We start from the raw sequence: 14868 nt of genomic DNA, 5'->3' as shown, positions 1-14868 counted from the left end.
GAGTTTGGGAGAGACCTTGTTTCCCCTAGCGCCCCCTGGCATAACAAGGAATAATGGCCATAAGTTGTTGGAGAGTAGGTTTAGATTAGACATCCATAACAACTACTTCACAGTCAGGGTGGCTAGGATCTGGAACCAACTTCCAAGGGAAGTGGTGCTGGCTCCTACCCTGGGGGTCTTTAAAAGGAGGCTTGATGCCTACCTGACTGGAATCATTTGAGCCCAGTTTTTTCTCCTGCCCAGGCAGGGGGTCGGACTTGAAGATCTACAAGGTCCCTTCCGACCCTACTTCTATGATTCTATGAGCTGTTCGTGGCTCCATCTCCCACTCTGCCCCAGCTGTGCAGCACCTGCCCCAGCCCCACTCCCTCCCTTGCCATAGGGGCCTCGATCTGCACCCCCCTACACACCCCTTCCCTCCCTTCCCCCACAACAGACTTACTAGCTGAAGGCCGCTCTCTACGCTGCCCGGCTGCATATCGGAATCAGCGGATACGGCTTGTTAAAAATTGGCCATTGGTATCGGCCCAAAAATTCTCTATCAGTACACCCCTAAGTAATGATAAATATATAGAGGTATTTATAAGAATGGCACATTTTAAAAAACATAATAAGCTAGAAGTTTCACTTCCAAACACGTTCAGAAACTTTTTCCCATGTAAGCAAAGAGATCAGAAGAATTTCAAGAGCTGGTGCTTGTGAAGATCTCCGAACAGCAGACAGATTAGGTCTGAATATATCCATACAGATTTTAAAGTACCTTATTTATTTTCAGTTTTTGTTGAGCCTCTGTCACCATTTCTTCACGGAACCCTTGCATTAATTTCTCTGGGGAAAAGCAAGGAAGATTTTGGCACAGCTTCACAAGTACAAAGTCCCTGAGTTTCACATAGTTTTCAGATGGATCTTCAGCTGGAAAGAACAGAGAATGGTACAGTTAACTGTCAACATTATACAATCTGTTCTTCCCAGGTATCTATTTATCAGAACCTGGGAAGCACTCTGAAAAAAGTGACAAACAAGATACTTAACACACAAAGCATTATAAATGCAATATATAACTATTATAAACACTATCTATCTATCTATCTATCTATCTATCTATGTGTGTGGTCACTGCCACTTGCCGCTTCTTCACTCATCCCCTTTTTCGGGTGAATTTGGGGTTGGGGAGTGGCTAGGGCAAACAGCAGTGATGCTCAACCCTAGGCTCAGGAGCCAAGTAAAAACAGGGGCTCCAGCCAGACCCTGCTCTGAACGCATTGTGCATGTGGCATTCGACAAAAGTGGTGGGGTGGTGACCGTGTTGCCACACCTCCTTTAATTTGTCTTTGAGGTATGGTAAGACACCAGCACAGCTGTGTCAGAAGCTTTTAATGAAACAAAACTAAACAATAAACAAACGAGATTAATACAAAAAAGAGTGGAAGCAAGGCTATTATTTAAAGGAGGCATACAGAAAGAATAGCACAACACACAAACAAAATCAGAAGCTGAGGAGCAAAATGAGTTAAAATTTACAAGGAATGAAAAAACATATTAGAAACAAGGTGAATAAAAATATAAAGCTTGTTAGTTAACAGGGTGAAATAACATGAACAAAAGCCAGCCAAAATATTCAATGTCTTTTTTGCTTTATTCTTCACAAAAAAGGTTAAACATTTTCATTAACAATTTAGATAATGGAACAGAGTACACATATACAACCTGCCAAAGATATTCACTTGGGACAATGTTGTGAACACTTTACAGGACAGCCTTGGAATTCAAAATCTTTATAAATTAGACAAACAGACCAAAAACGAAATTCAGTTTTAATTTTAAGTTAACTCAATTTTGCTCAGAGTAATGTAACTAATTTCAGTTCTGGAGAATAGAAGTAGGAAGAAAACATAAAACATGAATCAGCTACAACAAAGCCGAGAGAGTCATTTATGCAGACTTATTCCCACCTAACACTACGTTGCAAGAAATACTGGCCTTGGAAGCTACTATTGCTTTCTTGCAATTTTACAGACAGGTTTCTGACAAAATACCCAAAATAAATGTTGAGCTAGTTCTCAAAGCCTTTCATCTTTTCATTCTTCATCATTAACTTATGGAATTCAGTAGTATGGGCAACCAGAGTCATACAGTAGCAGGGTTTTTAGAGGGCAGGTAAGTGTTTGATTGTTAATATTTATTGTTTGAAAGGAACAACCTGCATGGTACTAGGGTTGTTTTTTCTTTACGTATGCGGCACTCAACAACTGACTACTTATTTCAGAAGAGAGACAGTTTACAACTATTACTAGTAACCTAATCTTGTACAGTGAACCTGATGATCCTATCCCATAGAAAAGTCAGGAGAATATACATACACCACAATTAGCTTATAATGAAAATGAAACAGAAGATTAATTTTTAAATTTTAAATGGAAAGTAGGGGTGGGATTGCCAACTCAGAACAAGAAAGACAGGCAAACAACTTCTCTAATGAGCACTCTCAAGTCACATTTTGCTTACAGGATGAGTTCCGAATTACAAGTTTGTCTCAGGGTCTTGTGTTTGGAACTAAAAGTAGGAACAAACCATTCAGAGAAAATGCCAAGACCAAGTAAGTATCTTGGCACATGTTAGCTGCTTCCAACTAACAATTTAATAAATCTCTGTTACCTCACATCTCAGTAAGCCTAAAATTTAACCATTCTGTAATCTTCAGTGCCATCTAACTTTCATAATTTTCTGCCTACATCATGCCTATTCAACTCAATTTTGCTCAAAAGTGGCAATGAAAAAAGGATGAAAAGCTAAATTCAGAGCTCCCTACCCTTTGAACTCCTGCTGTTTCCTACATAGTTTTCTAGCAGATTACTCCACTGGGCAATTGAAAATCTGTTTTGTAACAGTTTTACTGCTTAAGAAAACGTGCACTACACAGTGTGCTGAAAATAAACTAGTCATCTGCCTTCCACACCCCGATTCCTTATCATATGCAACACTGTGCTCTTTTTAAATTACGTGCATAATAATAATCAGATTTACAGAATCCCATGGAAGGTTTTGTAGTACGATACAATAATTAAAAGCCACAGCATTTACTGTTAATAAGAAATAACATCTGGGTATATATTCTGTGTTATAAAGCAGCTAAAAGTCTGCAATGAGGAACCAAAAAACTGAACTGACACTCAGATCTGCTGAGATCATAGGATTAATACCAATATGTGTAGTATTAGTACTAAGCCTATGACATTCTATGGTACAAAGGACATCTTTTAACCAAAAAAAAATGTCATTTCCCTCCCCCCTCAAAATATCAATCATGAATGTATTAAGACAGTATCTAAAATAGCATGAAGCACAATTCGAATTCACATTTTTCTCACTCTTCTTTATCATAATATGCATTAAGATCAAGGCTTTAGACATGTCTACTCTGTGGTCTCATATACAAAGTCTTTTCCATATTATAGGCACTATATATACGTTTCTTCATATTCTTCTTTCCTCCCATCTTCAGATCTATATCTATATGTATATTTATAATTCGACTGGAAGATGGGAGGGAAGAAGAATATGAGGGAAAGTGTATATAGTGCCTATAATCAATCAATCAATCAATCAATCAACACACATATATGCATATACACACACACAGGCCATTTCTCTGATATCATTCAGACATTCACTTTAGTATCTATTTTGCTGGGATACCAAACCTCTGTATTGTGCCTGGTGGATGAAAAGCTCTGGACTTTAGGTCAATACTGATATCTTAATTCAATATATTTTCTGATTTGCAATTTTGACTAAAAAGAGGAAGCTCAACAAGGAGTTTAAGAAAGCTCAATCTCTTGGCAAATTCAGCTGTGTACCTCACAATCAAATGGCTAATTAACTGGTAATCCTTTCATGCCAGGGACTGGACTTTCCTGGTGTGCTGTTCTCTATAAGTAAAGGATTTAAGGAGTTACATTATATACAGTTCTTCTGTAAAACAGGGGACTATTAACTCTGAACAGAGCTGAAGCTAAATTTTCAAAAGGCCATTTAATTTTGACACAAAATTAATTCTAACACAAAAGTAGGCTAACTGGCAATCAATGCTCACATTTTTTCTAATTCAGTTCACATCTTTAATAAAAAAGATTTATATACCTGTTATATCAAGCACTGTAGGAGAAGACATATAGTATCTGTGAACAGTTTCAAGAAGTTGAGCACCATGGCCTTCTCCTTGGAATGGAGGCAATATTAGCATCTGACTACAGACAGACAGACAGAAAGGAATTAGCCTTTTTAATTTAAAAAAGCACTACTAGCAAAGTGCACAACTTCAGTATTATTTGAACAACAAGAGTAAATAACTTAAAAAGCATTTTATTTTGCATTAAACATCATTTACACTGATTTCTAAGCTGAAAATAAAACAACTTTTTATAAAGTCTTAAAATTGCTAAAATATTCAAAACTAGTTTGAGGTTCCACACTGCTTCTAGGAGGAACAATGATATAAATCAGTGCATCGCCTGCTAATAATGGGGATTTTTTTAAACAAATCAACACCATTATAAACAAGTATTGGGAACTTCAGCAGTTCCCTCTTCTGAAATAAAAGACAAGGCACGTGTTATGCCGCCAATTACCTTACACGTGGCCGGGTTTTGTCTGGATACACATAGTAATTATAGACTGTCATGTAGCCTACGGTCGCAAAGAGCGTAGCTCCATCCTTATTATACTTCTCAAATCTGGAGATAAAACAGAAAGCCAAGCAGGTCAATTACAGTCGCGCTCCCATGCAGTGTCCATTTTCTTTTCCATTCTCCAACTGAATTTTCAGTGTCAGCAAGCTACTCTGTGAGGGCCCAATGGGTACACCTGCTATGTTCTGAATGTACAATTCACTTAATTGGTGTGCAGCAACTTGGATAAATCAGGCCTCTTTACAGCACTTCAGCGCACTTGCCTATTATAAAAATGAATAGGTGGCAAGTAAAAGAAAACACAGGCAAAGCTCATTTTACTGTTTAAGCCTACATTCAGGGCTATAACGGACAACAGCATTTAATTCAGCTCTATTCTCAAGGTCTCCCAAAGCATAATGGAGGAAAACTCAAGCCTGATAAACAATGGTTTTTCTTTCCTGGGAAAAATATCATTATACTGTCCCAATAATTGGCCAACCATAATTAAAATGCAGGCTTTGTGGAGGTAATAAGGTCCACTGTTGCTTTAGAACTGTACTTACACTAGAAAGTAGTTCCATCTTTCATCATCCACGTCAATAAAGCTAGCAGTTTCAATAAACCACATCAAGAACGTCTGAAGCCTTTCATGATAGTCTCGAAAGCCTGGACATGTCATGTCAGCCTAGGGAAAAAGCCAGGAGAAGTCAGGTGAAACTCATCACTGAGGTAAGAGAAGAAAGCCTGAAGAACGTAATTAAATACTCCAATAAGAAAGTATTTAAAAGCAGAATATTCTGATTTAACTATACATACTGAAAAAAGGAGGAGTTGGTAAAGTACTGATGTTCATATGCTCCAGTTGAAAATACACTACAAAAAAAAATTCCTGCAACATCTGTACAAGAGAAGCAATTCTGTTTCTGTCATACCTTGTATATCTGATATGTTATATCCTCACCCGCTTCCACATTATGAACAGAGTATGTATGAAGCAATGTTCCAAAGGGCTTGAAATTGACCTCTTTTTCCAGCAAAGACACAAAGTCATCCGTGTTTGTACAAAACCCAGGAGGAATGATTTCTCTAATTTTACTTTCCACATCATCTGCCTAAAACAAATATAAATAAATAAATAAAAGATGGAGAGGAGTTGGCAGAGGGAAGAAAAAAGCCTGCATTTCTTATATAGCAAAGACAATACAATTCTATGCGGGGGGAGAATCGCACAAAGTGCTGTGGCCTGCCAGCAATTTTAGAAGTACGTAGTCTTAGGCTGAGGAGATTCAAGCACCTATTACTGCTCAACAGTGACCCCTCTGGCTGATGAAGGGCCTGCAGTAAAAGGCTTCAAAGACGAGCTGATCCAGCCACTGTTTGCCAGAAAAACAGTAACTAAAATTTTTGCCTGTAGGTAATGGTGGAAAATGAGGAAAGACTGGATGTGTTAAAAGGAAAAGTCTTGTAAGCTGTTACTTTGTAAAAAAAAATTTTAATAGAACATTTTTTATGTCTATTCTGGTAGGTAAGATATTACACTGGCAATACTAACAAACATGAGGTATGAATAAAAGGGAGGCTATGAATTTAGAGTCCCAGCAAAACTTTCAACTTTTCTATCTGCCATTGCATGTTGGATGTGATGCGATTACTTCTCAAAACAAAGTGCAACTTTGCTCTTCCTTCGGACTCTCCTTAACTGCCAAATCTTTGAGGCTGCACTGACTGCAGCCTCATGGAAGAATAGATCATGCTGCCCAGGCCATGCAATAAGAGTCAGCAAGACACACGAGGAAGATGGTAACTGATTAAAAATTGCAGCCCCAGATTCAAGGAGTGGCAGCTCACACCCACCTAGAGGACCAACCACAAATACATTACAAATGCAAAAGATGACAGCTTGCTTCCAGGCCAAAGTATTTTCTAAAATTAAATTTGAAAGAAAATAATGCCGAAAGGGAACAGGGCAATTTTCTGCAGACCAAGAGATGGGGAGAAGCGAGACTTGACAGCAAAATTAAAATCAGAGATTAAAATTACCCTTGTTAAATAGCCACAAAATGTTACAGACTATCAGCTGAGTAGACTTCATAATCCTTTTCAGACACCAAAAAGACCACTTGATTGAATACATTTACTACTTCTTTTTAACCATGAATATTTGATGAAGTTTCACAATAACGTATTACTGCTTCTCACCAGGCAATAAAACTTAATGAATTGGTCTCAACTTAACAAAACCTTACTCCTCAATACAACCCCTAAAAGCCTGACATTACATTCAACAAAATGAGCTTACATTCAATTCATACTTTCCTCTAGACAATGAACCCAGGTTTTTACTTAATGGAGTTTGCCGTGAGTTCAGCTGTAATGTTTGTATTGTATCTATTTCCACAAGGACTGACACAAGAACACTTTGTGCTAACTTACTAAGCAGCTCTTTCACACCGTTTACATGCATGATGGGTATTAGTTCTAAACCAAGACCCTTGCTACTTAGCATTCAAAACAGGGAAATTAAGATGCTTAGGACAAAATACACTACAAAAGGCTAATACAACATGCAACTAATTCCTGTCCTTTCAACCATTGTTCCCTAAGTAGAAGCAATGCACCTGCAAATGAATAGCACTTTATCATCATTCAGTTACATTTTTAGGATAGGGAAGGATGGATGGAGTTCAGCACAAACAAGTTTTATTCTTAATGATTTGGTACTACCAACATTTATATTTAACTTGCTTTATTTTTATAAAAAGATCTGTTAGGTTCCTAAACAAAGTATTGTAGAGCTATATGTTAACTGCTTAATTTAAATACATATATTAGACTTTACTTCCATTTCATTCTCAAAACAAAGAAGATGCATTTATTAAAACCTGTTCTGTTCTCTCTAAAGCAGTAGCTGATAAATATTTTCCATTACACTTGTTGATTTAATTGAACAATAGATTCAGTTGAATCATAGGTTCAAAATACAATCAGGCTTATTTTTACAAGAATCAATGCAATGTAGTAACTAACAAAGGAACAATCATATTAAGAATTTATGCATTTGCTTACAGGCTGTCAGCGTTACTTTTCACAATCATTTTTATCTAGCCATATACGTGCGCATAAGTGTCTCCATGCATGTGTGTGCATGCTCATGTATATGTACTGAGTAAGAGTACTTAAATCTGCAATAGCTGATAAAAAAAAGTAATGGAAAACTATAAACCACTTAACTCACACTATACGCAACACATCCAGAAGAGATGTAAGTACCACATGAACCAACAGGTATATGCCAATTTATTTTGCTAAAAATAAGCATGTTCAGGAGAGTGTGGTTACTTTTACATACTGTACAGAATAAGAGCAGCAATGATGTTCATCCAGCTAAACTAGCAGTGATGAGGAAGACGCTACAAAACCTTCCCTACTGAAATTGTTTTGGAGATGACACACCAAACTGCCTGAATGTGATGGGTAACCAGTGTGGTATCCCTCACCAACTCACACCAGAGTGGGAGAAAGGGAAGGTTACGGAAAAACCTCATACCTATGAAGGCTTTGTTTTGTTTGCAAAAGCAAAAGAACAGGCAATGTTGTATAAAAAGTGTGTGAACAAATATGTATATTTTCATCTACCAAGACTAAAGTTGAACAGGTTTTTCCCCACTTTCTGGCATCATTAGTACAATGAAAGAAGCTGCATTCCCCACACCGCTTTAGGAGTTAATAGGGTTGCCACCTCTTAAAAGAAGAACCTAGAATCCTTAATTTGGGTGCTGGCAGATGCATCCAAAGTCCTGATTTTCAATTATTCTGATTTATTATATTTGAATACAAACTGCCAGAATGTTCCGGATTATTTAGGTCCAGGATTACATGCATACTGTTAGTAATGTACACCTACATACTTATTTTTATCAATTTTTATTTGATCCCTCTATGCCAGGCTTCACAATCTACCTTGGTACTTTCCAAACAATCCAGAAGAACTGCTTATGCTTTAAGGTGTTCATAAACTAAAGAATTAACTGATCAAATGTTATTTCTCTTACTGTGGACTTGTTTTACAGAACAGTAGTAAGAAAATTATTTCCACAATATACATTTATAGACGATATATATACACAATTTTCACAATATACATCTTTCTACTAAAACTGCAAGGAGGCCAATTTGGAGGCCTCCACACTGCCATTCAGGAAATTTGGATCTAATTCCTAAACTTAATATTGTTCCTTGCACTAGGAAGGATTCTCACTCTTTAAACTGCCTGAAGTAGGCAGGGCAAATAGCGCTATAAGCACTAACAGAGCATTAGGTCCACACTAACTTTGCTGTCATGCTCTCAGTTTTGCATCATATTCACACCCAACCTATATATAATGATACAAGTGCATAACCCCTCAAACAGTCTGGGGAATTTTGAAATCTTTGTGAAGTCAGAGGAACTGGAAGAAAAAGTGCCAAATCCCTATCAATTTTTAGGCTCTGAACCCTTATCATTCCTCTGAGAGCAATTTCTGCTGGCATTTACAGAAAAGAACTGGAAAGGCAAGTGCTATGTGGTGGCACAGTGAACATGGGATAGCTGTGTCCCTACCCTACAAGCCCAGAAGCATATAAACCTTACTAGTAGTGAATGCCTTAGTGGACTAGAGCAGGTTCTTTCTTGAATATTACAAAAAGTGACCAGGCAACAGGCATGATGCCAGATTTTTTTTTTTAATTCTCAATTTTCCACAGAGAATCTATTCCTAAAGGAGCTCCCAACATAATTCTGGATGATTAAGCCTAGCTACTTTCACCATGACCAGATTTCCAGATGAATCAAGATCTCTCTGAGATTAAACAATAACTGCAAATGAAAAATCTGTGTGCTTTTAGTGTATGAAACAAAGGGTACATCTGTACACCCTAATGCAGTATTGTGCAGAGATACCCGAGCTAACTCGGGTATTGGAAGTAGAGCTGTGTTAACACAGCCATTTTACTATGGGTACCCAATCCAGGTTGGGTACCAGTACAATACACTGCATACTCAATAATGGTGATGATTCAGTTTTCAACAATAGTTCAGCCAACCAATTAACAATAACATATAGTACATACAGACATCAAGGATGGTATGTTCAAAGAACAAGAATGAAGCAATGTGTCTTACAGCAACCTATGCACAGCTAGACAGAAATCATTACAAGCTATATACATTAGTATACTTTATAATAAGTAGGCTTCCTACATACTACATAACTTTGTGTTTGACATCTTCTGTATTAGATCTGAATTTAATTAGTTGTCTTCCTTTATGTGATGGACGTAGCCTATAGGGATATGTTTTGTGGTACTAATGGGCAGTTGCTGTTATGAAGTTCCTACATGTAGCTGACATACTACTTCAAAGAGGCTTTTTTACAACTTGATACTTCTTTTGCTTTTTAAATACATATTTCTCTCTCTTGCTTTAGCAATTATTTGCATTCATTTTTGATAAGGGAATACATGGAATGGTAGTATTAAGTAAGAGTATGCCTAGTGTTAAAATTACACAGCTTTTTTCATTAAATTTATTACATACTAGAGATTACAGGTCAGCTGCAAAGGGAAAACAAGATAATATTTATAGAACAAAGAGCAAAGATTATCTTAGAGGACAGTAAATGCTACATGCAGATTTTATGTAAAGGAATAGAATATTGTAGGGAATAGCTGGGAGCAATCTGGAAAGCAACAGCCAGTCTAATATGTAATGTTCAGATGTAAACAGAACTGGGAAGAAGCAGCAAAGCTACTCTTAAAAGCAATTTACAAAACAGGCTCTACCCATTATTTAAAGTTGGTTCACTACCAATGCTAGAATGAGGTATCATTCACAAGAGAGGGCATGGATGCTGGGCTCCTGAGGCTGGTCGTCCCTCACCGAGTTTTGAATACAAGCACGACAGGCCAGCTTGGGGCACACTTTATGTATAGGGCAGGGGTTGGAAACCTGGTCTGAGTGATTTTTTTCCCCAGCCCATGAATCCAAGATGTTAGCAACAATCGGGATGCAGGATGAATGGGTGGTAGTGCAATGTTACAAGTGTCAGCCTGGTTTTGGACCAAGCTGAATTAATTCAGCCCACTGCTGCTAAAAAACTGCCAACCCCTGATATAGGGTCCTGGCTTCCAAAGACCAGGAATACCAGAACCTCATGTTTTGGCTTAATTATGTGTTTAGCCTTGTGATTGTGAAAAAGGTTTTAAAGTCATGTGGTCTTAACAAATTTAAAGAAGTTAATGGAGTGACATTTCCTGAATCTGTCAACAGACTCTAAAAGAGGCCATAGCAGGCAGCCACTGTAACAAGGGAGGAGGGTAGCTTAGCTCTGCACCTACTGGCAAAACAGATAAAAACCCTGTTTGAGGGGGGGGCTTGGGTTTTGGAAAAGGGATAATGGGATATTGGTAACTTGCTGGATTTTGCAAAACTGAACCTCATTGGTCATGTTTGTCTGGTCGTTTTGCTACATGGAGCAGACTGAAGATGGAAGTGGCAGTTCTATCCAAGTCATCATCCATTCCTAGGATAAAAAATATTAACCACCTCACACAGTAAATTGCACAGATCTTAACATATCATTCTTAATGTGCTTTATCAGCAGTAAAATTAAATTTTAATGTTGGCAAATTTAAAGGTCATCATTGGGCATGTAAATTGATATCCTGTTATGATAATAGCTACTGTGTCAGAGACTGCATAAACACATTCAAAATCAGCGAGAATTCTCCCAATTTAGTTTTCTTGTTAGAAAAACTTATTCAGAAACATTATGTACTATGTATGAACATTCACTCTCCTGGGAGTGATTTAACCCTAGTTGTTCCCAGATTGTTTTTCTCTTGGATGAAAAAGTCTGTGATACTTTTGGTTTCTCTTGGGAAAGCTGTGACTCTCCCAGGAGAAACTGAATATTTGTAGGAGGCCAACATCTTTGCAAAGTCAAGCAGATAATTGCTATGCTGGTTACGCACTGTTTGTATTTTTGGAAGTTTTCTTCACAACCATAAAAGCTAGCAGTGCTTTAAAAAAATGAAAAATTATATTCAAGGAAACATGAGTGCCAGAGACAATAGAAAAGAATTATTTCTACTAAAAATATTTGTGTTGACGTATTAACAGTGACAAGATGACCACAGGGCCATTGTGACACATTTCTCTAGTTTGGACAAGACTAGGAGCATAAGAATAGGAAGGAGGGCACCTTCATTCTAAATGATGGCCTGCTAGCCACATAAGAGCAATTCCTTCAGACAATTAGTGAACTTGCAGCCAGAAGAAAACAGTACCTAAAACCAAGTTGAGGTTTTCAAGTAAGAAAGTTAGAGCAAATCATCAGATACTAAAAGGAATAAGCATAAACAAATTATCTGACCCTGGAGACATGGAAAGCTTTTTGTTTGTATGTCAGTTAGGATGAAGACAGAAGGTTGTTAAAGTGTTGAAACATTTTTGCATTCTGCCACTCTTTTGAAATTACATTTTAAAGTGAAGGACTAGATCTCCATATGTTTCTGTTCTCTAGGTAATGTTAATGTTGACACAAGCATTTCTTATCCCTTTTTGGTTCTAAAAGTCTGATGAGATTGTGAAGCACAACCTTTACATCCCTTAATATGTTGCCCTAGTCTCACTAGCATTAGATATAAGCTTTTGGGCTCAATGATTGACCACGAAAATTATCTGTTAATGGTTTTCCTTTAGAATAATGGAAAGTGCCTTTTCTTGAAGATATTCAAATGATTTTTGATCACTTCTAAATAGGGAACTTTAAATACAGCTTGACATCATAAAAGGGCAGGCCATGCATTAGTAAAAATGTTGCTAAATGGTAAACCTTGTTTTCAGGCTGGATTGTCAATGCAAATGCATAGCTGTTTTTACTCTGTACAGTATTACGAAGATTCATCAATAACAATCAATAGGTTTTTGGAAAGAAATTAACTCATTTATTTTTTCCCCACAACTAAGTAATAGCTCACATGACGGCAAATCTTCTTAATGCAGAGGCCATCAGGAAAGCTGAGTCTTTTTCTGAATAACCAAGCTGGCTCTTACTGAAGCGTTTATCATCTAATTCTAAAAACATAGTTTCATAGTTAGTAGGGTCGGAAGGGACCTGAGCAGATCATCAAGTCCGATCCCCTGCCACGGCAGGAAAGAGTAGTGAGGTCAAACGACCCAGGCAAGGTGATTGTTCAGCCTTGTCTGAAAGACCCCCAGAATAGGAGCCAGCACCACTTCTCTTGGAAGTTGGTGCCAGATCCTAGCCACCCTGACAGTGAAGTTGCACCTCCTGATATATCTAGTCTGAATCTACCCTCTGCCAGCTTGTGACCGTTATTTCTAGTCACTCCTGGTAGTGCTCGGGGGAACAGGGACTCCCCCAATGCCTGCTGGTCCCCTCTGATTAGTTTGTAACAGGCCACAAGATTCTCCCTCAGCTTTCTCTTGTGGAGGCTGAACAGGTTCAGGTCCCGTATCCTCTCCTCGTAAGGCCTGCCCTGCTGCCCCCTGATCATGCGAGTGGCCCTCCTCTGGACCCTCTCCATGTTGTCCACCATGAAGTGTAGTGCCCGGAACTGGACACAGTACTCCACCTGCAGCCTGACCAGTGCCGCATAGAGGGGGAGTATCCATGATTAAGTTACCTATTAGTATACTGTGGTATACTTCAGCCAACTAAAGAAAATCACTACTATCAAAAGCTAGGGGTTATAGAGATTTCTGGGGCTGATACTGATAGCCATTTTTAAAGGAGGCATAAGAGCAGTGCCCAGCTGGTAAGTCTGTTGCGGTGGAAGGGAAGGGGGAAAGGAAGGGGCATGGTGGGGGAGGGAGCAGATTGAGGCCCCTACCGGGAGGGAGGGAGGGAGTGGGGCTGAGGCAGGCGCTGCCCAGCTGGGGCAGAGTGGGACACAGGGAAGGGGGAGGTGGCTCCCATCACTGCACACACCCCGGGAGGGCATATGGAGGGGGCACGTGCCCCTTGGATCTGCATGGGGCAGGGTGGCTGCCACTGCGACCTGCACCAAGCTCTTCCCACATCAGAATTTGCCGTAGCCCTCCCAGCCCTGGCTCCCAATGCCACCACCCAGCCCAGGCCCTGCTGGGAAGAGCCCTATGCAGATCCAGGAGCACATACCTCCCCCACTCCCTCTCACATGAGCGGCAGGAGCTGCCAGATGAGCGGTGCACAGCAGTGGCAGGAGTCCCACCCCCACAACTCTGGAGGAACCATGGCTCCGTCCTTCATCCATCCCGTCCCGGCTGTGCAGCACTTGCCCCAGCCCCTGCCCCAATCCCAGCCCCTCCCTCACTGTGGGGGCCTTGACCTGCCCCCCCATGCCCCTACCTTTCCCCCTTCCTGTCTACCATACCAGACTTACTAGCTGCATGCAGCTCTCCAAGCTGTGGGGCTGTGCTCCTTACCATCTAAGTGCTGTGCTGCTGCTGCGCACATGCACGGGCCGTTTATTGGTCATATCAGGCCGATTTCCCATACAATTTTCAGTGCTGATCTGATATTGGACCAATGTATCGGTGCACCTCTATCAAAAGCTCTGCCATTTCAGTCTCAATCTGAGCAATTTCTTTGTAAGTTTCACACTGTAGATTCTACAGTGAATGAAAAAAAATCCAAGGTTAGCTCTCAAAAAAGGCATCAAACCTCAGAATTCTAATGGAGCCATTAACATCGATGTTATGCAGGGTGGAAAACTGAGTTTGCTAAATTTAAAATATAAATCAGATGGGAAACTTATCTTTTCCTTCTGAGAGTTGTGTAAGCACAGGAAATGTATGCAGAAAATATAAATACAGATAATATCGCTTTAAACAAGATGCAGGGTGCAAATGATACTGGAGCAGGAAATCAGGATAAATTATTTCCAAAATGAAACTGTTTATCAGTCCTTTTTTAAATACATAGGGAGTAGAAAGAAGGCCCCAGGAAACGTGGGGCCCTTGCAGGACAAGACGGGGAATCTGGTTGTCACGCCAGACGACAAAGCCAACATATTTAGTAACTTCTTTGCCTCTGTCTTCCTCAGTAAGGACCAGAACTGCCACCTCCCTGCTGGGCCCCCTTCGGGCCCCAGGGGAGGCTCACCTGGGCCTAGGGTGAGTGAGGATTTAGTTAGGGAGCTTCTGGAGGGGCTG

General features: G+C 39.5%; 1 protein-coding gene across 1 annotated transcript in view; it reads right to left on the bottom strand.

Moving 5' to 3' along the window:
• HAT1 (histone acetyltransferase 1) overlaps window positions 1–14868 on the bottom strand; it is a gene marked incomplete at its 5' end in the record, with an annotated part of 63870 nt that overhangs the window by 32899 nt on the left and 16103 nt on the right. The window contains 5 exons of the mRNA XM_019522873.1: window positions 761–912; window positions 4141–4247; window positions 4629–4733; window positions 5234–5355; window positions 5603–5782. Coding sequence (XP_019378418.1) covers window positions 761–912; window positions 4141–4247; window positions 4629–4733; window positions 5234–5355; window positions 5603–5782 — 666 coding nt within the window. The remainder of the gene's footprint in view (window positions 1–760; window positions 913–4140; window positions 4248–4628; window positions 4734–5233; window positions 5356–5602; window positions 5783–14868) is intronic.

This window comes from Gavialis gangeticus, unplaced genomic scaffold (assembly GCF_001723915.1).
Source record: "Gavialis gangeticus isolate Ggan-Ray unplaced genomic scaffold, GavGan_comp1, whole genome shotgun sequence".
Taxonomy (NCBI): domain Eukaryota; kingdom Metazoa; phylum Chordata; order Crocodylia; family Gavialidae; genus Gavialis; species Gavialis gangeticus.
Note: the sequence above shows the minus strand (reverse complement) of the source record. Positions and strands in the feature narration are given on the sequence as shown.